At 34.8% G+C, this 26,502-nt stretch overlaps 3 protein-coding genes across 3 annotated transcripts; 2 read left to right on the top strand and 1 right to left on the bottom strand.

The window, feature by feature from the left end:
• Nucleotides 1-6,595: 6,595 nt before the first annotated feature.
• On the top strand, nt 6,596-8,474 carry LOC110686014 (peroxidase 57-like). The gene is made up of 3 exons (XM_021862586.1): nt 6,596-7,136; nt 7,434-7,613; nt 7,719-8,474. Exons 1-3 carry the CDS (start codon nt 6,684-6,686, stop codon nt 8,283-8,285), a joined length of 1,200 nt encoding a protein of 399 aa, XP_021718278.1. The 5' UTR covers nt 6,596-6,683; the 3' UTR covers nt 8,286-8,474.
• Nucleotides 8,475-10,238: 1,764 nt separating this feature from the next.
• On the top strand, nt 10,239-20,069 carry LOC110685682. Its single transcript, XM_021862211.1, has 7 exons — nt 10,239-10,586; nt 10,739-10,819; nt 11,018-11,334; nt 16,264-16,585; nt 16,774-17,307; nt 17,416-17,589; nt 19,992-20,069. Exons 1-7 carry the CDS (start codon nt 10,239-10,241, stop codon nt 20,067-20,069), a joined length of 1,854 nt encoding a protein of 617 aa, XP_021717903.1.
• A 1,095-nt stretch (nt 20,070-21,164) lies between these two features.
• LOC110685631 (acetylajmalan esterase-like) lies at nt 21,165-23,478 on the bottom strand. The gene is made up of 5 exons (XM_021862171.1): nt 23,047-23,478; nt 22,453-22,665; nt 22,093-22,241; nt 21,715-21,988; nt 21,165-21,603 (listed from the first exon to the last, which is right to left on the bottom strand). Exons 1-5 carry the CDS (start codon nt 23,342-23,344, stop codon nt 21,395-21,397), a joined length of 1,143 nt encoding a protein of 380 aa, XP_021717863.1. The 5' UTR covers nt 23,345-23,478; the 3' UTR covers nt 21,165-21,394.
• Nucleotides 23,479-26,502: the final 3,024 nt, after the last annotated feature.

Here is a 26,502-nt window from a genome sequence, read left to right as displayed (position 1 = left end):
AATATTCGAGCTGCCGTTTTGGAAAAAGATTTTACAAAAAGATTTTTTCGAAAAGATTATTTTGAAAATATTTTGTGCAGCTGGAAATAAGATGAAATATTCTTGGTTACCTAAAAACTAGGAGTATTTATCTTAATTGATTCTATCTTTGTGATTAAATCAAATAAGATAAATACTTTCCTAAAATTACAATATATCTTATTCTCTAAGATTGTGTGATTTAAGGAAACTAGGTTTTAGGAATCTAAGCTTATATAAACTCATCTTATTTCACATATTTCGTGTGCCTCTCCAGAAATTAAAAAGAGCAATTATTTGAGAGCATATACTTAAGCACTAATCCCATTCATCAAGTCATATACAAGAGCATTCTAGTACAAAAACATTTTCTCTTAATTAGCTTCGTAGAAGTGAGATCAAAGGAGAGTTCTTGATTCTTGTATTGAGTCTTTAACAAAGGGGTTAAAGGCTGGGTGAGTGTTTGTGAGTTCAAACACATTGGGCTTACGAGTGTAAGTCGAGAGCACACTCGGAGTAGAGTGTGGGGTAGACTGGTTCCCGGAGTAGGGAAACAGTAGAGTGTTCTTTGTCTTTGTTTTTCGGAGTAGATTAATAAAGGACTTAGGATAGGAGGACGTAGGCCTGAGTTGGCTGAACCTCGTTAAATTTGTTGTGTTCTTTATTTCTTTGTTTTATTCCGCTGCATAAGGGAACCAGCACAACTGGTTCCTTATACATAATCCGAAAAGAAGCAAAAATCGCTAACGATTACTTAACACTCAATTCACCCCCCCCCTCTTGAGTGCCCATTGAACCTTCATCCCTGAAGGCCTAAGAACAAGATCCCAAGTCTTATTCTTATGAAGTGACTCCATCTCATCTCTCATTGCAGGAAGCCAATGGGTAAATTCTGTACATGTAACCGCTTCCTTGTAGGTAGATGGCACATAAACATTCACCTCTTCGGCAACCTGTAGTCCATAAGCCACCATATCTTGAAAACCAAACTTGTTGGGCGGTTTCCCAAAATTCCCCCTTTTAGGACGTTCCAGAGCTAGACTAGGCTTGTTCAATGTTGGTGTGTGATGATTTTGGTGCTTTAGAATTTTTGTGTTGAACATCTTCTCCCTGTACTTCATCACTCTTATCATGAGTGACTTGCTGCTCCATCTGTTTGTCAACACTTCCGCCATCTGATACAATTATGGACTGAACATTAGAGTTAAACATAGAATTTTCATCAAAGACTACATTTCTACTAAGTATAACTCTATTCTCCGATGGAGACCAAATCCTATAGCCTTTAACCCTATCTCCATACCCTAAAAATACTCTTTTTTTGGCCCTTGGCTTTAATTTACCCTCATTAACATGATAATAAACATTGCAACCAAAAGTTCGCATATTTGAGTAATCTGCAGGCTTACCAGACACCTCATAGGGTGTTTTGATGTTAATTCCAGAGTGCTGTCCACAGTTGATTAGATAACATGCCGTACTGACGGCTTCTGCCTAGAACTTTCTAGTCAATCCAGCATTAGGGAGCATGCACCGAACTCTCTCCAAAAGCGTTTGATTCATTCGTTCTGCTACACCATTTTGCTGTGGTGTATCTCTAACGGTACAATGCCTAGCAATCCCCTCATTCTTACAAAACTCATCGAACTCGAACCAACAAAATTCTAGACCATTATCAGTTCGTAGCCTTTTAATCTTCTTCCCAGTTTGATTCTCCACTAACACCTTCCACTGCTTGAAATTCTTGAAAGCTGCACTTTTAAACTTCATTATGATCACCCAAGTCATCCTTGAAAAATCATCAATGAATGATACAAAGTATCTGTGACCTCCGAATGACTAAACAAGTGAAGGACCCCAACAATTGGAATGGATATAATCAAGAGTACCTTTAGTTCTATGAACGTCTTTAGCTAGGGAACTTGCTACGATGTAATTTCCCAAAGACACTATGCTCACAATAATCAAGGTTTGTGACCTTATGGCCACCTAGAAGATCCGCCTTGGAGAGAATTTGCATCCCTCTCTCCCTCATATGCCCAAGCCTCACGTGCCATAGCTTGGTCATATCATCCTTTTGAACCTCAGATGAGCAATAGCAACTGAACCTGATAGAGTGGAACCCTGTAGAAAATACAAACTACCACGCTTGACACCCTTTAAAACCACATCCGAACCCTTGCAGACATTCAGAACTCCAGCTTTACCCCTGAAACTGAACCCCTTATTGTCTAATACGCTAAGTGAAATAAAATTTTAGTCATTTGTGGAACATGTCTAACATCGTTCAATATGTAAAATGTACCATCATGTGTCCGGATCTTGATGGAGCCAATCCCAATTGCCTTACACACTGCACTATTAGCCATCGAAATATTTCCTCCATCTACCCGCTCATAGGTAGTAAACCACTCCCTACGTGGACATATGTGATACGATGCCCCAGAATCAAGAACCAACACATCATTATGATATGTATGTTTACCCGCAATGTCATACTCAGCATTTGAATCCTCTTCTGCTAAAGCAGTAGTAACAGATTTATCCTGCAGTATTACCCGTACGTTTGACGTGAGATACAGAAAAAGTAACAAAAGAGCGGGAAAGGGAGCAAATATCATCAATCAGTAAAGCAAAAGGGGCATAGCTGGAGGCCTTATTCTTCACTCCTTGCACTACCAGAGACGCATCACTTTCCAGGACTATCAATGAGTATCCAAGCCTTCTCGCCACCAAAATCCCGAAACGATAAGCTGCTGCCTCAGCCAGCTCTGGTAACCACCTTGACCTTTCCTGTTTCACAGCAGCAGCTAGCAACCTACCATCCTTATCCCTAATCACAACCCCTAAACCAGTCACCCTTCCCACATGGGTGTCATAATTTACCTTCACCATTCCCTCACAAGGTCGAGACCAAGAGCTCACAGTTGGAGGTACGAGACTTCCGGTTCTCACGAACACCTTCTTAGCACGCATATTCCCCATAATCATGTACAGCTACTGCCAGGTTTGTCGCAATACTTACAGGGCATGGGTACTCATTCTCGAAGATGGCTTTGTTGCGGCACCACCAAGCAGCCCAAGCTAGAGTTACCATCGACCTCAGCTCATTACTTGTGGATTTTGAAGCAAGCCACAATAATCTGTCCCTAAAGCAGAAAGTAGGCGCTTGAGTCACCAGGTGAGTGAAACTACTACCAGCCCAAATTTCCTTGGCAGACTTACACTCAAAAGTGGCATGAATTACAGTCTCCTCAACACCTCCACAAATTGAGCAAGCTTTGTCAGGCACCATGTGACGATAGTACAACCTCTCTCTAACCGCAAGAAAATCCTTACAGCCCCTCCAAAGAAATTGGACTAGTTTCGGAGGGACCTTTAGACCCCATATAATCCGCCAAATCTCATCATATGGTTGCCTTTGGACAGCAGCAGGGCCTAGCTTTGCAATCCAATACCTAGATTTCACCGAGTATTTCCCACTCCTTAAGGTCCTAACTGTAACCTTAATGACCGGTTAATTTTTTTTTTAATAATTTCGTTTAATAGTTTAATTAACTATTAATTACAACTTTAATTATGTTTAAAAATTAAAATAATTTTTCTTTTAAAACAAAAACCATCCCCAACCCACCTCCTCTACCAGCCACCGCTGCCAGGCCTACTAGGGGTGAAAATTCGGTTTGCGGTGTGGTTTATAACCCAAACCGAAACCAAACCACATTAATTCGGTTTGGGATTATTCAAACCACACTACACCATATTACTATTGAAATCGAACCAAATCACACTATTTTAAATTCGATTTTTCAAAAGAAAACCGAACCACACCGAAATTTTTCATCCTCTTCCTTTTTGCTCCATCTAACTGGTCATTCACTCCAACATTGCCCACATTGGTTGACCTTTTAGGATATAAAAAAACACAAGTTCTATTATTTTTTGGCTTTATATATTTAGGGTAGAAATTAGTATTGGGCTAGGCTATAATTTGGATACGGGCCATAATTCGGTTTGGATTTCGGTTCTTGGTTTTTCAAATCATAGAAACAAAACCAAACCATATTAATTCGGTTATGGGATTCCTCAAACCACACCGAACCATATTAGAAAAAAAAAAACCGCACCACATTTCTTATTTTGTTTGGTTTGCGGTTTGGTTTGGTTTTAAATCGCATTAGTTTCCCCCCTAAGGCCTGCCACCCCCTTCCCCTTCCCTTTCCCCGGCGCCTTAGCAATAGCCTGCTTTTCTGCACTCCGGCGCCAGTCACGCCTAGACACACCGTCTCCTGGCTCTGACGCTAACCCTCTCCCCCCTCCCCCTCATCACGCGTGCACATTTCCCACTTCCCTTGAACCAACAACCCTGACCCTCTCCCTGGAATCTCCCTCCTTCCCCACGAAACCCCTTGAAACTATCCCGGCCCCCCACCATCGAAAAACTCTAACCGGACCTTCCCCACCATCTCTAGGGTTTCGATCAGAGTTTTCGAATGTGGGAGATGGATTTTAGGGGGTTTTGTACATGGAGGAATGGTGGTTTCGGGGAGAGTTGGTGGTTAGGGGGAAGAGGGAAGGGGGGTGACGCGCGACAGGGGGAGTGGGGGTCAGCGCCGGGGGAGGGTGGATCTGGGCGTGGCCGGCGCCGGAGTGCAGGGGAAGGTTGGAAGCGTGGCTTGGTTGGGTGGGGAATGGTTTTTTTTTTTTTAAATAATATTAATAATAATAATCTTTTAAAAAAAAAAAAACATAATATAAATAAATAAATAATCAAATTAAATTGCTAAACCAATAAAATTTGGACACGTGTCCCGTATAACCTTCTAATCAAGTCACTAACTGGTTATAACTTGTTTTAGGCGGAAACACACCAAAGTTTGTATTATTTAGAAATAATCAAAAGTTTGACTTATTTTTAGCGGACCGCTAAAGTTTGTATTATTTTTGACAATTTTTTCAATATATTAATTTTAATTGTAAATTGAACATATTTAGCTCTTATTAATCCTTATCAAAACTTAATTATTTTTTTCTAAATTTATTTTTCCTAGACTTTAATTTTTCCTAGATTTTATTGGAACTTAATTTTTTTTTTTGGTGCACCTATTGGAACTTATTTTAGTTGTAAATGAAAGTAAGGAACTATTCCTTAGGTTATGTATAACAAAATTTCGCGGTTTATACAACTTAAATAAAGTCAATAGAACTTTGTTCGACTGATAATCCTAACTTTACTATGGTAGTAGGTACGGACTATCATATGGGTACGGGCTAAATACTAGTTGTAACTTTATACATGCATGGCTTAGTTTAGACAATTGGGAAATATTATTGATAGAAGTTTCAACCACCTAATGTGAATCTGATTAACGTCTGCATGTCTATGTGCATCCAAATAATGTCTATGATTAATATTTGTTCATATCTTTTAAAATATTCGCACATCTTTGGTGATCACAAAAATAACTCAAGGTCAAATGATTGGTTTTCCCCTGAAAAAGTCAACATATTATATCAAATACCAAACCCAGGTTCAAATTAAATGAACCAGATTTTGCAAATATTTTCTTCAAAAAAATATTATATCCAGGCATATAGCTGTTTAAACGGTTGGTAAGTTGAGATTACATAAAATAATAACATGGCACGACCCTTGCTTTACACAATTGTCATGATCTGCAATGCTTTCCAGCATTAGTGATATAACTAATATAAATTTTTTTGCTCTAAAAACTAATTAAAAAAACTTGTTTGAACTTAGGTAGAAATGAGCATTATATTGTACTGTATTATGAAATGAAGAGAGTAATAAGTTATCAATTATAAATATGCCGGTAAATCTTGGGTATGTGTTTATCAATCTCATAAAATACTATTAAAACGTAATTAAATGTTCGCCCATGCTATATTTTTAAAGGATCCAAATGTTTAAAACTTTGCTCTAGTACTTTTAAGCTCAAAGTTTAATATTTTATATTATTCACAAATACTCCTTCATTTTGATGATATAAAATGTGCAATGAAAGGGTGAAATCTCAACTTTACAATTAAAAAAAGAACAGGGGAAAAATAAGTTTCTGATATAAATTTGAAATATTTGAGACGAGCTTGAAAAATCAGGCTATATTCTTATGTTTTCAGATTCTTAGGAGTAAACCAGAATTTTTGGACCTGTTTCAGCTTCTAGTTGTAAGTCAACGCTTCTATTTTGTGTTCTATCCCAAATTTCTTGACAGTACAATAATAATAATAATATAGTAATTTTCAGAATAATTGTCTAGGAAACATCCACCTACCAGAATATATAAATATAAGGATGGTCTGGAAGGAATTATCTGTAGGTTATTACGTATACACCGACGTATATAAGTACATGTACATTTCACGGCGAATTGAATTGGAGACAATACAATCTGCTTCGCACGTATTGTTGCAAACCTAATTGTGATTTTTAACAGCCAAGTTTAGAAATTATTGATTGATAATTAAATAAAACTAAATTATTAACCAATTTATTTATTTTATAAGTTTAATTTGCATGTCTTCCATCGTTATATAAATAGGCATTCGCGCAAATGAAACATACAAACCAATTTGCTAACACATTTGCAAACATACACTAGCAATTTCATCCATAGTTGTTCATAGGAAGCTAGAAAAAAAAAATGAAGTTTCCGGTTAATAGTATTTTGGTTAGAGTGCTAGCTCTAACCATGCTCATCTTGGCTCTAAGCCATGTGGGTCAGTCTAAAGGTTCAGGTTGGAAACAAGGAGGTTCAAAATCGAGTCATGGTCATAAATCCTATGGTTCTAGTCATGGGCAAAAGAACCATGGTTCCAAGGGTCGTCATATGGGTCGTGGAAATAACAAGCCCCCTACAAATAGTCCTACCCCAATCACTTCAAGTCCTCCTCCGAGTCCTCCTAATGTTCCTCCAAGTAGTCCTACCCCTACTAGACCTTCGGCTTTGCAAGTCGGCTTTTATAAGGGTCTATGCCCTAACAAACTAGTGGATATTGAGGCAGCACTTACAACCAAAGTACAAGAACATTTCCGAAAGGATCCAACTATTCTTCCTGCCATCCTTCGCATGCAATTTCATGATTGTTTCGTACATGTAAGCCCTCAACTTTCTTTCTATCTCTATTATTGCATCAATTTTACTTTCAAAGGGTGATGACACTATAAACAAACAGTTATTATAGCTTTATAGGTACTTATACTTACCTCATATTGCAAAATGTTAATTTTTTCTTAATAAAATTACACGATCATGCAAAAGCTTATAGTGCACGTACGTCGCTCTCATACAAAATGCTAATCAACGTAACTTAATATCAGTAATTCCAACCCCCATCGGATCATGTCATAATTATAAATATGTCATCCAATGATTTTTTTTAATTGTTTGAAGGGATGTGATGCATCAATCCTTATAAATGGACTTTCAACCGAGAAAACAGCTGGTCCCAACCTTAGCGTAAGAGGATATGAATTGATTGATGCCATGAAAGCTATAGCAGAAGCACAATGTCCAGGAGTTGTTTCGTGTGCTGACATTATTGCTATTGCTACTAAGGAGCTTATTAAACTGGTAATTTCATAGCCTTAATTATTTCCTCGAATTGTTTAATTTGCATCAAGGGAAAATTTGCATCTTTTTCTTATAAATATTTTAATAAATCGTCTCCAAAAATAGGGAGGTGGACCAAATTATTCCGTACAAACAGGGCGAAGAGATGGACAAGTGTCAACAGCCCAAGATGTCAATCTTCCGAGCCCATTTTTGACAGTTAGTGAAACTATTTCAGCATTCAGTGCTAAAAGATTTACAACAGAAGAGATGGTTATTCTTTTAGGTTGCCACACAGTTGGTGTCTCAAGCTGTGCATTCTTCCAAGATAGACTATACCAAGGTACTAGCGAATTTGACCCAAATATGGACCCAACTCTTCGCCAACAACTTATGCCAACATGCCCCAAGGGCACAACAGCTAACAATTCGACATTTCTTGATCAAAATCCACAAAGTTCGAATATAGTCGACAACTCTTTCTTTGTTCAAATCCAAAAGCAAAGAGGAATTCTCCCAATCGACCAAGCCTTGGCTCGTGATCCTAAAACGATTCCCTTTGTTCAACAATTCGCGCAAAGTGCTTCCTTATTCAACACCAAATTGGCTAATGCCATGGTGAAATTGCAAGCACTTGATGTACTAACAGGCAACCAAGGAGAAATTAGAAAAACGTGCAGTAGGTTCAATTAATCAAATTTCAAAGTTGCTTCTGATAGTGAAATTTGATAGCTGAATTGAAGGCTGCATCATATCAAGCCCGACGTTGAGAACTTGTTGAACTTTTTTTTACTAATTTTTTTTTATCATTACAATTGCATTTAAATGTAATCATATGTTCCCTTTCTCACCCAATGATCGTTAAGATTTTATTTTATTTTATTTAATATCAAGTAAATTTCATTCTTTCTTTAACACTCTAGCTAATGCAAATTAATATCGTTTGAAATTTTAAAAAAGTATCATTAAAGTTGCACGTAATTGCATGTACAATGCAAATAGAATCAAGCAATCCTTATTTTCATATCTTAAGGCCCACCCAAAAAAAAAAAAAAAAAAAAAAAACTTTAAACTTGGGTTTCAACCAATAGTTATCTTTTGGTTAGTTTTGATGCAAATCTTAGTGTTACTAATGGTCATTTACCATATCTTAAATAAAAAAAAAAAAAAAAAAATTGACCAAAATTCGATCTTAATCAAAAAATAAATTGTTGAAATTGGAATTTTCCAAACAACACATATAAGTATCTCACATTAATAAAATATTATTTGATTTTGAAGTGGACTCTATTACTTAATACAAAGTGTAAGCCTACACCTCTAAACTTCTAAAGATAGAAACCTGACTCGAAACAATTTAACATAAAATCAATCTGAACAAGGTATTTTAGGTGTTTGCTTAATGGCTATGGAGGCATCCTCTCTGGCAGGTCCGTATTTCTCTCTTCATTTTTGTTTATTTTATGTCAAGTTCCAACTTTTATTGTTTCTCTAATCCGATTTTTTTTTTATTTTTTTTTTATTTTATTTTATTATTAGGGCTCATTATTATTCGAATTTAATTATTCATTAACCCTAATTTTGTTGCTATTATCTTTGTATAGTCTGTTTTAAGATTTGATGTTTTAAATTTGTTTCGTACTGTGAAGGCTACAAATTCTGCTTTAGCTTTTCCGTCTTCACCCATTGTTGCAAGTAATCAAGAACTAATAGATTAATGTGCGGAAGAAAGAAAAAAAAAATAAAAAATCAATTATAGAAAACAGAGAAAGAGGCAAAGACTTCTTGTAGTTCTGTGTGCCTTTTACGGCTGCTGCCTCTCAGCATATAATCATATATACACTTAGGTTAGAGGCCTTAGAGCTACCTAGAGAATATTAAGTTAAGAAAGTCAACTATACATATATCCCTAAATATATGCAAAAGATATATACAATAATTATAATATCCCTAATATAATTATACTCCAAAAACAGAGGAAATTTATTTTGTGGAATAAATCAAATTATGTGATTTGACTGATGAACAAACACTAGAATCTTGCAAGATTTGCAGGAAATATGAGGGGCAGGTGAAGTGACTTGTTAGTGACAAGTTACGGAGTACTTACATATTGCTTATTGGTATAAAAAATTACATAGAGATAATCTATTATTGGTATTAAACACCCTAATTTTGAAGAAAATCATCACAATTCATATTGATTTTAGGCTAGGAAGCAGCATCTGATTTTGTTGCATTCTTTTTGTAGGTCGTACAGAGCAAGGGCTGATATGATCAGTGACTTGCCACCAGACGTAGCAAAGCATATCCTTGAATGCTTACCTTTCTTTGATGCTGTGAGGACAAGCGTCTTATCAAGACAAATGGAGATACCAATGGAAAACGCTTTCCAAGATAAAACTCGATCAGGAATTTTTTAGCAGCATCAAACATTTCATAACAGGAAGTTCATACAATTTATTATTGCCACTTTCAGATATCACTTACAATATTCTACTTAGCAACATTGGCCCCATACACACTTTTGTTCTTAGTGTACCTTTCTGGTTTACAAAGGATGTGAACATTAGTCAATGGGTGCAGTATGTTTATGGTAAAGGGGTCAAAGAATTCCATCTGATTAATGATAGTCGCTATGACATAATGAGGCTACCTTCTTGTTTGTTCTTCTGCACCAATTGCTACATTCTATCCCTTCCACCAACATTTTCGGGCTTTCCATTCCTTACTTGCCTGAATTTGTTTATGCATACGAGATTAGCCAATCCTAGTAACACAAAAGCGGTAGAAATTCTCATTTCCAGTTGTCCTAGGCTACAGAGTTTCAAATTAAACGCTTTTAGAGTGGAGGATCTGGTTATTCGTGCTCCAGAACTACAAGAGTTAATTGTACAAGGAATTTTTGATAATTTATTACGCATTGAAGGAACAGCAAATATAGGCACGTTAGATCTACGTGTTTCATGCGTACTGGAAAATGACTTAGGTGAAGTCAGTGGTTCAGTTGCTTGCCCAATATCAGGAAGCTCGTTCTCAACGACTTTTTTTGGCCTGCGGTACTAAATCCATTTAGCTTCTCTGTATTGATCTGCTTATTTCTCTTAAATATTGTTGTTATGATTTACTGATACTATGCTGTGCAGTGGAAACAGGTCTGTAATACTCGATCTCCTGATTTGCCTGCAATCAAATTTGAACGATTGAAAGTGCTGGAACTTCTTCATGTATCTTTTGGTTGTCAGTACATCTTCCATATTTTTCTTTACTTGATTGAAAACTCACCAAACTTACAGCGACTACGTTGTAATGTAAGTATTTAAAATTCTACATTCATTCTCCTTGTTAACTTTGTCATGATCGAAGTCACTTGATTTCAAATAATCAAATGAGATAACTAATTCTGCTTTTCATATAACATTCAGGCTAAAATGCGTGTGCATTGTTGTTGTGAGTTGCTTCGAATCAACGAATCTTCTACCTTTCCATCTCTTAAACATGTAGAAATTGAGACCTTAGGTATACATAATGATTTAGAGGTCATAAAATATCTACTAGCAAGTTCGCCAGCACTTGAGAAGATGACTGTTGTACTTTATAGTAGTCCATGGCCTTCAGGCTATGAATCAGAGTTTAAGTTAAATTTAGCCAAGAAGCTCATGCACTTTGGCCGACCTCAACAGCAGAGGTCATTTTCAAGGTGTAACAACACATTTGTATGTTATGGTGCAACATCTGACATGTAATTTGGTCAAATTTTACTCAGTAGCTCCCATCTTTCTATTTGCTTAGGAACAATGGACATTTTTAGTTGCTTGTAACGACTATTTACATATTTAAGCCTTTTTCTTCTTTTTGATATAATTATGTCCTTTGTTTTGGAGGCCTTAACCCCCTTACAGTCCCTATCGAGCATCGACTTGGATTAGGAGTCTTTTTTATTTTAAAACGTAAAATAAAATTACGTAATTAACTTATTATGTGTGTATTCGTGAGTGTATTCTTGATATTGCCGACTCTGTTTTTAATACAAGCTAAGATAAGTGAAATTGAAGTGAACAATAATGTGATACACACATTATGCACGTTGAGTTTAATATATTGCTTTGTGTCATCAGCTTGTGGTACCTATTATCCACGTATCACTTAATGTTTATCCCATTTTAAGCGTTTCTAAGAGATTACCATGTATATTATACATGTATGTAGACGATATTAAAGTAGACTACAACTTTACTCTTACAATTAATTGAAAATAATATTCCACTAGACTACAACTTTACTCTTACAATGAATTGAAAATATTTTTTTTGTTTTTGTTTTTGTTTTTTTTTTATGCACCTTGAGGCTTTTTTTTTATGCACCTTGAGGCTTGAGCCCTTGAGGTAATTCTCATCAAATTGCTTCAGACACTACCTACAAAAATTGGCAGAAGTTTGATATTTGGGATTAATGGCATTATTGGAGTCCACTTGTCAGTCAGCAGGTTATTCATCTCTATGCATCCTACCAATATTTTTATTTTAATTTTTTTTAATTTTTTTTTTCAATTCATCAAGTTCCTAACTTTCTTCATGCATTCAATTTCTGGGACTTTCTTTTAATTACCAAGCCAAATATTTTGGAAGGTTTTTATTTTATTTTATTTTATTTTTTTTTTAATTTTTAGGTTATAGGATGGATCTGTTATATAAATTACTAAATCTTTTTGATATCTGATAAATTAAATGTAAATTGGATTTCAAATGGTCTGTAATTTGAGTAATTTTTCTGTATTGATATGAAGTTTGATAAATCACTGAAATTAGAACTTAACAATTGAACATGGTTCTTGAAATCTTGTTGGGAAAAATAATTGAATGGTCTATAACTTGATTAATTTATTTTGGATTTTGTAGAGCCTTTTTTAGGGCTAAGAAAAACTATAGAAGCAGATCCAATATGATAATTTAGAATATCCGATCCGATATTAATTGCGGTTTGGATATCCGATCCGAAAATTTTAGATATCGGATACCTCTTCGGATTATCAATTTTCGGATTTTCAAATATTCGATATCCGAAATAAGTTGGATTTCGGATATCCACTTATTTCGGATATCAAATAATGGATATCTGATCCAAAATACAAAAAAGGGTGTTATTTACATTTTTTTTAAAAAAAAATCAAAATTCTAAATACTTATATAGTATTTCGGAAATCAAATATCCAGTATGATCCGAAATTTTCGGATATCAAATTTCACAATCTTCGGATATCAGTGTTCACCCATACCTATTTTAAATTATTCGGATCACTCTTGGTGAAAGTCCGAAAGTAGTGGTGGCAATATGTAGGGTCTAGTAGGACCAGGACCTGAAATATTTAATTCATACCCATACCGATACCCTTACCCGTACCCTATGGATCTAACAAGGCATAGATTGGGTCCAGGGTTCAATTTGGGTCCTTTACCATTTTTTCCCTAAATTTAAAATGTTTATTGTTTAGTGTATGATTTGTATGTAAAAAAAAAAAAAAAAAAAAAACACATAAGTAAATGACAGATTAATTTGATTTATCATAAAATAATTATATAAAAAAATTGTTAGAATGATAAAAATAAGCAAATTATTTTTATCTATAAACATATCTATATATCTATATTAAAACTCAATGGGAAGACATGAGCCCGTCACGTGTAATCATTACTAGGCAGATGATGTGGTGCTCTAGGTTACACGGATACTGACACGGACACGGATACGGATACGATACGGACACGGGAAAATGGCAATCCTAAAATAGGGGACACGTGTACGGCGTATAACAAGGCATATAATATATAAAAAAAAAACGAGAATTTGACAACCTATTCAATAAAACACTAAATAATTAGCCTCAAAACACACAATTTTATTTAAACAAGTAAATCTTTGTCCTTAATCTCACCTGAGCAATCAATAACTTTCATAAACATAGGACCCGTTTCGAAAGCAATCATAATGTTAATCAAAGGCCTTCTTTGTGGATCACTCCACCCATCACTAACAATGCTAACACCTTTTGTTTTCCATGTGGCTTTAATAGGTTGTAATAATTAACATATCCACATTTTTTGTCTCTTTACAAAGCAAAAAGTTTGTTGTATCCAGGAGGCTTATAACTAGAGAGATTAGAATTGACAGCAAATGTATATGATCTAACATAATAAGGGTTTCTAGCAAGATTAAAAGGCAACCCCCCTATGTAAAAAAATCCTAGCAATTTCAAAACACAAGTGGTCACGAGATATCATATTAAAAGCATCAGAAATTGTATTGTTTGATTTCCTCTTCTTTACATTATCAGATGAACCTAGTCTCACTGATGTAGCTTCAGTTGATATGAGAAGATATGGGTTCATTTGAAAAAGGTGGAACTTTTGGTAACAAAGATTTTTTATAATCCTCGGATTCACAATGAAGCTTTCTTAGTTTAGAAAGGTCATCAATTTTCACTTTATTACAATCCCTTTCCCTTGTTCACATAGCAAATGAGCTTTCACTCTAGTGGATGAACCATTTTTAACTTCGCCGCAAAAGTTACATTTCCAATTATAATTTCTTCCACCACCTGATATTCTATCACTCTTAACAACAAACTTCCACAAATGGTAGGGGACTTTCATAGACTCAGATGAATTACTACTACCATTGACATTGCAAGAAGCAGAGGAACTAGAAGATATTCCTGACAATTTCAGCAAGACAACAATACATTTTCAACAAATCAAATTAAACAGAGTACAATGTACATTTTCAGTTCAGATCAAACAACACAATCAAATTAAACAGTGTACATGTACAATACTAGAAGACATTCCTACAAATTTTTATCCTTTATTCCCAAATCCTAACATCTCATATCAAATCAAATTGAGAGCAACACTGTAGCAGAATAGTAGATTTGAGAGAGAAAACAACTAAACATACCTGAACGGTGCGACGGCTGACGAGAGACAGGTGAGAACGAGCGACGGCGACAGCGACAGCAACCCTAAGCAGCAACGGTGAGAGCACGCAGCAGATTTGCGAGAGAAATCAAGAATGAGAGGATTGAGACTTGAGAGCGACGACCGAATGTAACAATGATGGTGTGAGTGACGACCGACGGTGACAACTGAAGGCGACGAGGTACAAAGTGTACTTAGGGTTTCAGTTGTTGTGAGAGAATGAGAGGATTGAGACTTGAGAGAGGTAGAGCAACGAGCAGTGACTAGTGAGGGTATATTTATTTTGCGTGTCCAATACAAAAGGGGCCATGTCTTGGGGTGACACGGTCCGTGTCCAAGCATCAATTTTTTTTTAAAAAAAACGGACACGGTTTTCTGTGTGTCGGACACGTGTCGCCCCGTGTCGACTCGGACACGTTTTCCTGGTGGCGTGTGCACGCATCCCAGGTGGTGCTATGTCATAGATTACAACAAAAATGATGAATTGTTGGCATTAATGTTCAAACCCATAACCTCGTGCTCATTATACTTTAATTTCAACCACTACTCCAATGACATATCTAATGTCTACAATGTTTTTTTAAAGAAATTTAATTATATTCATAAACTTGAAGATGTAAATACTGAAGTAGATGTAACTAATTTAGTCTCTATATTTACATTTCATCACATAATTTTTTTATTATAAAAGCTCATTTTCAATATAAATATAATGACTCAGGGCATTGTACGGGCCACAAACTAGTTACAATTCAAAGTCTCATGACATTAATTGTACAACTACAAATATAATACTGGTATGCTTTCATTTTGTAGTCGTCTTTTGTATCATACTCGATTTCATCATCAACTTCTTACCAAATCAAGATCTCTAAGCTTTTTCTTTTTATATTTGATTACAAAACTTTTTCTAACTTAATTTATTATGCGGGTCTATATGCAAGTGTGGGTCTAGGTCTAGAAACATCAAAAATTATAACCGAACATTACTCTACACATCAAACATTATAACCGGACCTTACTCTACACGATACCACCTAGACTTATACCCTTCTCGGACCCATAGGGTCTAGAAAATTAAGACCCATACCTGTGTTTTAGGATAAGGTTCAACAAGTTCTGGATAGGGTCCTGGACCCACTGCCATCACTCGACCGAAATAAAGTTTATACGAAGTATAATTTTTATGGCCAATTTCTTTTACAGGATAATTGAAATGATAATTGGTACATTATACTGATCTTAACTAGTTTAACTTGGGTTGTCAGGAATTAAATAAGATTATGGTCTTTAATCTTTAGTAGGAGCTGAAAGACTTTTGTAGAGATTTTAAGATAATTCTTGGTATCATATACTCTGATTTTTTAGGATGGTGTTCTTACGTATATCTCAGAAATGGGATTTTTAAACAGAAGCCATTTTCTAGTGGAAAAAAATTAAAATATATATGCCAAAAATATATTCTTCAGATCTGTAAGTGGTAAAACACTCAATAATCCAGACTTGGGTGTAAAATTGTGTATCTGTTAGCTTGGTGCCTCCTCAATTCGCCTAATTTATGTGAAAATTTAAGTATATATTACAATATTTGTGCTTTGTTAGATGATTTCTTAGGGAGGAGAAGCAGTATAAGCTCTGGTTACTACCACTTTCCATTATTCGATTTGCTGATAGCATATCTGTTATTTTTGTTGCAGGAATCAGCAAGCAGCTTTGCAAGAGAGCAATGATATTATCAGCAATTTGCCGCGACAAATAACTGAGTGTATACTTATGCGCTTACCCTATCATCATGCTGTGCAGACGAGCATCTTATCCAGATATTGGAGGTGTAAATGGGTTATGCTTCCACATATAATACTTGACCAAAAATTCTATGAATATGTCCTGAAGAGGTTTAAAAATCGAACTTTTGAGGCTTCACAAGCATATTCAGATATCATTAGCAACATTTTACTTCGTCACATTGGCCCTATTGATAAATTTGTTCTTTGTATCCCCTCTTGGTTTCCATTAAAAGCGGGGAATTCCTTGTTCCTCATTGTGAGGAACAGGTTTTGTTCCTCATGGGGTATGTGTCAAGACATGAGAGTTCCACTCATTACACATAGGCGGTCCCTGCAAACGAAAAACATCACATTATTTTCTAAAATGTCATTGAGGAACAAAAGTGTTCCTCATAATGACGAATTGGGGCTCCCTCAAAGAAAGCAGACTTAAGTCAGTGGTTGCAATTTGTTGCTCGTCATGGCATCAAAGAATTTACTTTGGCTAATATTCATCATGTTCGGTCACCAAAGCTGCCTTCTTGTCTATATTCTTTTGAGAACTTGAGGATGTTGGCATTCTACAATTGCCATGATCTAAATTTGCCTCCAACATTCAAAGCATTTCCTCACCTTAAATTCATGGATCTAGATTTGTACTTTACAAAACTACTTGGACCTTTAGAGGCACAGATGTTGGAAAATCTTATTTTCCTATGCTCGTGGCTAGAGCACCTCAAACTAATAGAGATAATGACTAATCTAACAATTTGTGCTCCAAATCTTCAAGAATTGGTTGTGAAAGGCATACTCTCTACTAGTCTATCCTTGAGAGAAACTCGAAACATAAAAGTTATAGCAATGGATGTGGTACTTTTTAAAGATGTTGGGTTGAAGAGAAGCATGAATGAATTCTTCGGTAGCTTGCTCAGTTGTCAAAAACTTGTTCTTGACAAACAATTCCATTTACCCATGGTAAGTACGATTTTAGACTTAATTAGCAGTTGATTTTGGAAAACAACAAACCAGTCTTTGCTTTTGTTTCCTTTGTCCTAATAATTTGTTGATCTTATTGTTTTGCAGCTGGGTTGTCATGTATTTTGTGATCTTGCACCTCCTAAGAAGCTTGGAAAAGAATTGGAAGCTTTAATAACTCTTAGAATTTTGGAAGTACCATTGAATTGCAATTACGCAGTCCATTTTATCCTCTGCTTACTTCGAAGCTCTCCTAATTTACAACGGCTATTCATCGATCATGTAAGTGTCCTCGTTAGCTTATACGTAGTATGTAATGTTCATCTGTTTTTAAATACTTGCTCCACTTTTCATTTTCGGCTGTTTTTTAATACTTGCTTCATTTCCTTATTTGGAAATTAAAGCTTTTACGATATTTAATTCATTTTTCTCAACTAGTGGAACCTTATAAAATTATTATTACCTTTATATTCTCTTTTCTCAAATTTACTTTCTACTAACCCCTCTACCTCCATATTTTATTACTTTCATCAATTTCTCCAAAAACTCTGTGCATAGAGAAATAAAGCAAGTATTTAAAAACGGAGGGAGTACTTATCTCATATCTTACTCGAGCTCAGAGTAAATTAACCTTTGTTACTCTTGTGTAAAATAAACTGGATGGATCATTTGTGGAATGTTCACACTTCCTTGTCATAAATATTGCATAATTACCCCTATAGCATTTACCGAATAACCACTATAACACACAAATGAAGTAACTCTTATAACACTCATTGAGTAACCCCTATAACATCGACGAATTAACCCCCATAATAAATAACTAGCCAACTCCCTTTGTATTTTTATTACTTGCTCCACTTTTCAATTGCGGTTGTATTTTATTATTTCCTCAATTTTCTTTTTTGAAACCTTTCACTATATTTAATTAATTTCTTCTCTCCTAGTAGACCCCTCCTTCAACTATCATACTTTAATATTTCCATATTCTCTCCTCCCAACTACGAGTATCATACTTTATTCTTCCACCAACATTCTTTCATATTTTATTACTTTCTACTATTTCTCCTAAAACTCCACGTTTGAAGAAATGAAACAAGCAATAATATACGGAGGGAGTATAAGAATTTTTGAATAATAATATTTAGGGGTGAAACTAATACTATGGTTTAATCTGAACCAAACCGAATTAGTAATGTGGTTCGATTTATTTTGATTCAGTGCGGTTTGAGAAATAAAAAAATTCCGGTTTGCGGTTTGGTTTCAGTTTAGGATTTGAAAAATCGAAAATCGAAAACCAAACCGAAATATGGGCCCATGTCTAAATTATAGCCCTATTTTGCTTTTCAGCACTACTTTATAAGGCCAAAAATAGATTATGTTGAGTAAATCCAAAAAAATACAAATCAAAGCTCAAAGCAATAGGACCCAAAAATTGCGGTGCGGTTAATTTTATTATTTAAACGAGTTAAAAATGGCGTGGTTTGGTTTGAACGAATAATAATATGTAGCGGTGCGGTTTGAAAAATCTCAAACCGAATTAATATGATTTGGTTTCGGTTTGGGCTATAAACCGCATTGCAAACCGAACTTTCAACCCTAATTGTGCAAGACTATAAAAACGCCTTTTAAAGAGCAACAACTTTTTGGTGCAGCAGGTGATAAGTGGTTTATTTGACCACTTATTGTAGTGATTTTAACCCGGTTTTGTAATTTTTGCCCCTCTTTCTAACCCATTTTGTATATAAGTCTTACATTTTTGGCTTTTCCCTCTCTTTGTGTGTTTGTGTACATGACTTGCAAGTGTAAGTGAAGCTTTGGTGCAAAAATAGCTCTTTAAGGACTTGAGATGGAGCAAGAAAGAAGAAGGGAGAGCCCGCTCTTGGTGGAGCGGGCATGCACCTCCACAGGAGCGGGCGCTCCTTCATCTCCCCAAACAATCTGCCAAGTTTTACACCTGCGAGGAGCGGGCGTGCACCTTGCATGGAGTGGGCGCTCCTCCCTAGTATTTTGAATCTGCCAATTTTCTGAAGAGCACGGGAGCGGACGCACAAGTATATGGAGCAGGCGCTCCTAGCTGATATCCGGTTTTCTTGACGGATTTTCCTATGTAATTTTTTGGGGGTATAAATACCACCCTTAGCTTCATTTGTACGGACCTGCTTCTCTCTTAACTCCCTTAGGCTTATCCTCTTAGTTAGTGCATAGTTTTCCTCTCCCTTAATTTAGATTCTCAAAAACACAATCATTTGTAAGATTTAGTTGAAGTTTGTTCTATCAATTTCATCAACAATCATTCTTAACCTTGAAGTATCAATTAGTAATCTCTTTCTCTCTCCTTTATTGTTTAATTTTCTGATTTTATCTTGGTTTTATTCTAGTTTTTGTTTAATCTTTGTCAATTGTTCTTTCATGCTTAATCCATCCTTGTTTTATCTCTCTCCTAATTTATTTGAATTCATGATAACCCTAGATTTAATTGTTAGCTTGATTTCCACCATGTTTAGTGAGTAGTTCCTTAGTTAGGGGATGGGTGAAAACCAAACAAAGCCATGGTTGATTGACTTGGATTCCTTCATGTTTTACTTTGGGTTGATGTCTCTTTGTGCTTGAATTGATTATTGCATGTATATTTTGGTGGCCACTTCATGCTCATGTGTTCATTCCTTTACTTACATTGAAAGATGGGGTTTAGTAGTGAGTCATTTCTTGTGCAGTTAGATTATGCTACTTTCATGATTATGGATGTTTGGTTCCATTGAATAGGATGCTTTAGTGTGGTAATTAGGTGAGAAATCCCAATTATTTGTGTTTCATGATAGTTCGAAACAATCGAGAGACAAACTCGAGCTAGAAACCCACTTCCTATCATTGAGACTTACTCTTATTCATGTTAGTGTTTGATCTAGGGAATACTTATGTTGTGACGTACTTTGAAAGAAGATAATGTTAAGTTCCTATTTTATCACCAGGGTATGTTCATGATTTATCCTTGTTATTAATTGTTTGGTTTGGTTGGCGTTGAATCTTGTTTCCCCTAGCACTCATCTCTATAGAAATTAACTAATCAAACCCTAATTTGTGACCGAATTAGCTTACAATCGTTTCATACTCTTGGTGTTCTTTGTCCATTCCCTATGAATACGATCCTCTACTTACCCTAGACTTGTCCTAGGTTTGATTAGGTAGATATATTGTTTGGCTTAGGATGATTATCCAACGACCGATTTATCCCTCTACCAGCAGGCCACACCGTGTGGCAGGGGTTACCCGAGTTATTCAGTCAGGGGTTACTCGAGTTACTCGATCAGGGGTGACTTGAGAGGTTCGTACAAAGGTTACTCAATCGAGGCGTTCACTCGATCAAGGGTTACTTGAGGGGTTACTCGGTCAAGGGTTACTCGAGTTACTCGGTTAGGGGTTACTCGAGTAATTCGATCAGGGGTTACATAAGGATTTTGGTCAGGGGTTACTCGGTCAGAGGTTACTTGAGGATTCAATCAGGGGTTACTTGAAGGATACGTTACTCGGTCAGGGGTTACTTAGTCAGGAGTAACTTAAGTAACCCCTGGCCGAGTAACTCGAGTAACCACTGTTGCTCGGTACGGTAAGCCGCATACAAAAAATTGTTTTTAAAAAGTTATTTTTTTTAACTGTTTCTAATTTTAGCTTGTAGATAAAGATAGGCCGATCTATAAAAGACAATTTGTTGTATACGAAGGAGTTCATGTCTCTACCAATTGACACTCGCCCCTCGTGCGGAAATATTTGTCGACATCATCAACAAGAGCATAATTAAATAAGCTAAAATTCCTTATTTGCAATACAAAAGCTATGCAAAGTACGGAGATAAATGCTGTTTAATATATATTTTTTTTAACGTAAGATAAATAAATATTAGAAAACTTTCATTATGAGGAATTCTTAATGCATCAAAAAAAGAGTAGAAAACAAACTAGAAGTATTGCAAACATAAATATCCATACTATTAGATATTAAATGGCTCATATTATGCTATGTAAATAGATTAAAGTAAAGATATATTACTTCGATCCATACACTAGACATCGATACACATCGATCTTAATTAAAGTTTAGGTAGGAACTGTCCTAACAACCAATTTGCCATGTATTTGTATGATTGTTGAGTCAAATGGGTCCCATCCCAACTCACGCGCCTATTAGGATTTGTACAAACTGTAACACCTCGACTCCCACAAGGTCTGCTTGGATCAAAATTGTATGAATTCTTACCTATTCCACAACATGCTTTATACAGGCCATCTTTCTCGAATCCTGTAAATTAATTTTCAAACATACCCCTACTATAGTAAGATCATCGGATGATAATGCACAGTGACAATTAAATTCGAATGGACAGAGAAAGAAGCTAAGCCAATAACTAACCTAACGAAGAAGCGTGGCGAAGGACCCAAGTTGTGGCAGAGTAGTAGTCTCCATAAGCAATTGCAACACTCGGGTTTTCACGTTTCAAAATCTTGATAGCTTGTATTAGATGGTGATTGTGGAACCTTGAAAGAGTATTATGCTCTTTCAAGCAATGAAGATCATCATACTTTGAGGAATCATTTGAACCATATCTATATAGAAGAGAAGTAACGCAACCAATGGCAACATTTCCCGGTACCACAACATTAACCGCCCCAAGCTTAATCACTTCCTGCAAAATAATTATGCAAGAAACATAGCATCAATCGCGATCACTTAAATTTTTTTGACAACATTATTTTAATTAGTTAGTTATGTAGATGCAAAGTAACTCACTCTAACGACATGTATGATGGTATTTACAACCTCGGGAACTAGCTTATATGCTTCTTTCATTGTTCTGCGTTGAAGAAGAGCATAGTTATAGTCATTGGCTCCAATTTCCCCTACTAGTACTAGAGATTTTCGAAGTTTTTCTTTGCACTCTGCAAGCAATTTAGTACTTAGTACGGAGTATAAAAATAAAATTCCTTTATCATTTCGAAAAAGTTAAACATTTTGACTTTTACATTAGTATTTGTTAATGCATAACTTCAACTAAATTTGAAAAAAATAATACAGGGTTGATAACATTTTGAAATAGATGTTGCAACTAATCTGAAGTAAAAGATTACTACGAGTATCTAGTACATGTACCTGCTGGACTGCAGCAAATATTATGGAGGTGAGACTTAAACCAACTAAGTTGAGAAACCAGCGAGACATTGGCTAGCCGCAATGTAATATTTCTTGTAGCCAAAGTGGCCGCGTCTAGAGCAGTCCCACCTGCAACGGCGAAATTGGCTCCATGGTTGAAGTTGCTTCCGTTGGCCAGGAATGGGTTTACGAGTGGTAGGTGAAAGTACTTAGCTATGATTCCAAATTAATAATGTTAGTTATTGTCAATCTCTTCATGTACTACCTCCGTTACTTTTTAGATGTAACAAAGGGTTTTTTGCTATATATAAAAAATTTCTTTGTTGCAACTAAAAAATAACGGAGGTAATAATTCAATCATCAGATCAACCCTCGTTCTTATCTTATGGGGGTTGAGAGACGGTTGTATTGACCCGATACAGTCATTGCATACTAAATATTTTGTTTAATACGAGTATAATAATCATTGTATACTAAGTATTTTATGTAATACGAGTATGATAATCATTGTATACTAAATATTTTATTTAATACGAGTATAATAAAAGTTGATACTTTAAAGTATATGCATAAAAGGTGTTAGGTGAACCATACCAAAGTAATCGACCATGAGAAGACCATCGGAGCTACGGCCAGTGGGACGACCGAAGGTCTGTCCATAAGGGAGATTTGCGGAGGGGTCATGTGACCCAGGAATCCGAATTAAGTTACCAGTATCGGAGAGGGAGTCTCCGAACTGGTAAATGGCTTCAAAGCGCGTAGTTGACAACTTTCCAGCTCGTTTAATTGTATGAAAGGCCTCAGAAGAACCGGTAGCAGTCGTAACACTACATTGTATGCAAATCAAAGAATACAGAGGAAAGAGCAAAATGAATAACCTCTTCATTTTCATGTACTGTGGTAATCTGAAGAAATAAGTAAATTTGAAGAAGGGTACGGTTCAAAGGTTTGAATAAATTAAAGGATTTTTTTGTAATAGAGAAATCACCCATGAAACTTAAGTAGCTAGACAAAGTAGTGTGCATTATTCGTATAACAATATTACATTAAGATAGATTCAAGACTTGACTGATTAATTTGATAATTATTGATCAAAAAATTAATAATATAAATAAGTACAATTAAGTAATAATTTGACTATGGCCTTGTTTTGTAAAGAGCTTCTTGGAAAGTTTTTAACTTATTAATCACTATTAGAGGTTTGACCATTTTAAAAAGCTAATTTAGGTGTTTGATAAATAGGTTATTAAAAAGCTTTTTTGGGTCCAAAAAGCTCTTTTTGAAAAAGCTCATTTTAAGAACTTTTTGCAAATAGCTTATTGAAAATCTAGCTTTTTAGGTATTTAATACATTGAAACAGTTAAGAATAATCGGCTATGTACCAAACACTTTTAAATAATCAGCTATTTACAACTAGTTAGTCAAATAAGCTAATATAACCAAATAGTCAAACCAGTTAATATAACCAACTATATCAATCAGCTAAAAGCTAATTACCAAACAGGACCTATATGATGATTGATGAATGATGAGTGCTAAGCAAATACTTAGTCAAGTAGCTTAATTTGACCAGACATGATTTTATAAGTAAAATTGTGGAATTACATTACATAGATTACATGCATATCATTTAAAATTTTAATGGTATGTTGTTTGATAGGACTTTAGGTTGGGTCTAGTTGACCTTACTGTATAAAAAAAATGTTTTTATTTAGAAAATATCATAATGTACAATTACCTTTGTCACTTTGTGTATATGATAAGAGTGGACACATGCACATATGAGGTACGGACTATGGATCGGAGTACTTATTCTACATAGTATTGTTTATTTGTAAATCTCCCCTAATATCAAAATCCTAGCTAATACATACCACAAATTCAATTTTTTTTAAAGAGTAGTTAATTATTCTGTTGACTTTCTGAGCATGACTCAAACATCATGCAATGAATGAGTATATGAAGACGAGGACGACTTTCTTTAGGAAGCTTCCATGATAAATTCTTTTTTATAGCATTTGTGCTTTTGACAAGGGGCTGGTGGAGGCCCGGCTCCGCAATCGTTGATTTATAAACTTAGCCTCTACAGAATTCTGTATATATATATATATATTATATATGTCAACTGATTTATGTTATCTAGTTGTTACTTCAGTGGTAATCCGCAATATTTTTTTGAGTTAAAGCTTCAATTTCCTAGATCTGAGATTCGAATCTCCTTAGCACCAATATGGCCAATTTTTTAATTTTTAATTTTTTTTTTCCCTTTTCGAGCTAGGTGGCTCCGTAGTTTATGTAATTAACAAAATTGATTACTTATTGATAATTATTATTTTTATTATGCTACCATTCTACTCATTTGGTTACCTATTGATAACTGATAATTAGGTACTAAACTACACACTTCACTTTATATTTTAATTTAATTTGTATAATTATATTTCTTGATAGCTAGGTTATCTAATGACATTTAAAACCCTGACATTACAGCTAGAAACACAAGAAAATATGAATGAAGATATTATCCTAGACTATAACATATTTATATAATGTTGTTATTAACTATCACAAAGTTCCTAGCAATTTTTCCTAACATTTTATATGAGTAGTTGTTAATAAAATGACCTATTCAGTGGGTAGTTTCTAACAACTTTTCCTTTTCATTACACTAAGTATAATATTTAAGTAAAACGTTTAAATCATTATGTACAATATTGTTAGATTAGTTTCAATTTACACTATCATAATATCAAATTTAATTTTATAAATTTATTTATTACTTCATAATAAATAACATTTGTATGGTTGAAACCATGCATTGATACACACGTGAAATGATATTAATTCGGTTTGAGATTTTTCAAACCGCACCGCTGCATATTATTATACACACGTGAAATGAAATAAGATACATGAAATACAAAGTGAACCAATTTTATACACACATATGTGCATTGAGTTCAGCTTATTGTTTCGTGTCAGCTTTCGATAACCTATTATTCTAAGTGTCTCTTAAAGTTTATCTTTTATTAAGCTTCTCTATAAGATTACCATCTATAATACAAGTACGTTGACGGAATTACGGTAAACCAGAGGAAATACAATAATAACTTTTGTTTGCACCTTGAGCCCTTGAGGTAATTGCGTAATTCTCATCAAATTGCTTCAGACGTCACATACAAAAATTGACAGAATTTGTTAATTTGTGATTAATGGCATTGGAGTCCACTTGTCAATCAGGTTACATATTTTTCAATTCATCAAGCTCTCAACTTTCTTCACGCATTCAAATTTTGAGGCTTTCTTTTTAAATTTTTTTTTTTTTTTTTTTTTTTTGAAAACTCAAATTTTGAGGCTTTCTTTATATACCATAATCTTTCATCTTTGAGTATTGAATTTGATAGTTAAACTATAACTTTGATTGTACCCGATTTATATTTTAAGATTAGAATTGGGATTAGTTTTTACTTTCTGATTTAATAAAATGTACATATTTTGAGGTTTTAGGGTGGTTTTATCATATAAAATATTAATTCTCTTTGATTTCTGATAAATTAGACTAGAATTGGATTTCAATGGTATGTAATTTGAGTAACTCTTCTGTATCGATATGAAATTTGATAAATCACTGAATTCAGAACTTTAAAATTGAACCTGGTTCTTGTAATCTTGTTTATTTGGATTAACAATTGAATGGTCTATTATTCAACGATTGTTGGGAAATTGCCTATATATTTAGGATTTTGTAGAGCCTATTTTAAATTATTCGTCTTTTGGATCACTCTAAGCGAAAGTCCGAAAGTTTATACTAAGTATTATATAGGGCCAATTTCTTGTACAAGAAAATTGAAATGATAATTGGTACATTGAAATGATCTAAACTGGTTTAACTAGGGTTGTTTAAGATTTAAAATAAGATAATGGTCTTTAATATTTAGTAAATAGCTATTATTCTTGGTATCATGTTGTTAGAATCCGCCTCTTTCTCAATGTATCCCCTTTCCTTTTTTCTTGTATTTTCCTTATATATTGTCTTCTAAGTCTTTCTTT

The sequence above is a fragment of the Chenopodium quinoa genome, unplaced genomic scaffold, assembly GCF_001683475.1.
Source record: "Chenopodium quinoa cultivar QQ74 unplaced genomic scaffold, ASM168347v1, whole genome shotgun sequence".
NCBI lineage: Eukaryota > Viridiplantae > Streptophyta > Magnoliopsida > Caryophyllales > Amaranthaceae > Chenopodium > Chenopodium quinoa.
This window is presented reverse-complemented; position numbering and strand designations above follow the sequence as displayed.

Bases quoted from the DNA above. Each gene is read 5' to 3' on its own strand.
- LOC110686014 (XM_021862586.1), top strand. From the start codon at position 6,684: ATGAAGTTTCCGGTTAATAGTATTTTGGTTAGAGTGCTAGCTCTAACC. The intron at 7,137-7,433 runs GTAAGCCCTCAA...AATTGTTTGAAG, and splicing joins TTCATGATTGTTTCGTACAT to GGATGTGATGCATCAATCCT. The intron at 7,614-7,718 runs GTAATTTCATAG...CTCCAAAAATAG, and splicing joins CTAAGGAGCTTATTAAACTG to GGAGGTGGACCAAATTATTC.
- LOC110685682 (XM_021862211.1), top strand. From the start codon at position 10,239: ATGAGGCTACCTTCTTGTTTGTTCTTCTGCACCAATTGCTACATTCTA. The intron at 10,587-10,738 runs GTCAGTGGTTCA...TATGCTGTGCAG, and splicing joins TGGAAAATGACTTAGGTGAA to TGGAAACAGGTCTGTAATAC. The intron at 16,586-16,773 runs GCGGGGAATTCC...GCTCCCTCAAAG, and splicing joins CCTCTTGGTTTCCATTAAAA to AAAGCAGACTTAAGTCAGTG.
- LOC110685631 (XM_021862171.1), bottom strand. From the start codon at position 23,344: ATGAAAATGAAGAGGTTATTCATTTTGCTCTTTCCTCTGTATTCTTTG. The intron at 22,666-23,046 runs GTATGGTTCACC...TTGGAATCATAG, and splicing joins TCTCATGGTCGATTACTTTG to CTAAGTACTTTCACCTACCA. The intron at 21,604-21,714 runs GTTAGTTATTGG...ATTAATTTACAG, and splicing joins TCGCCACGCTTCTTCGTTAG to GATTCGAGAAAGATGGCCTG.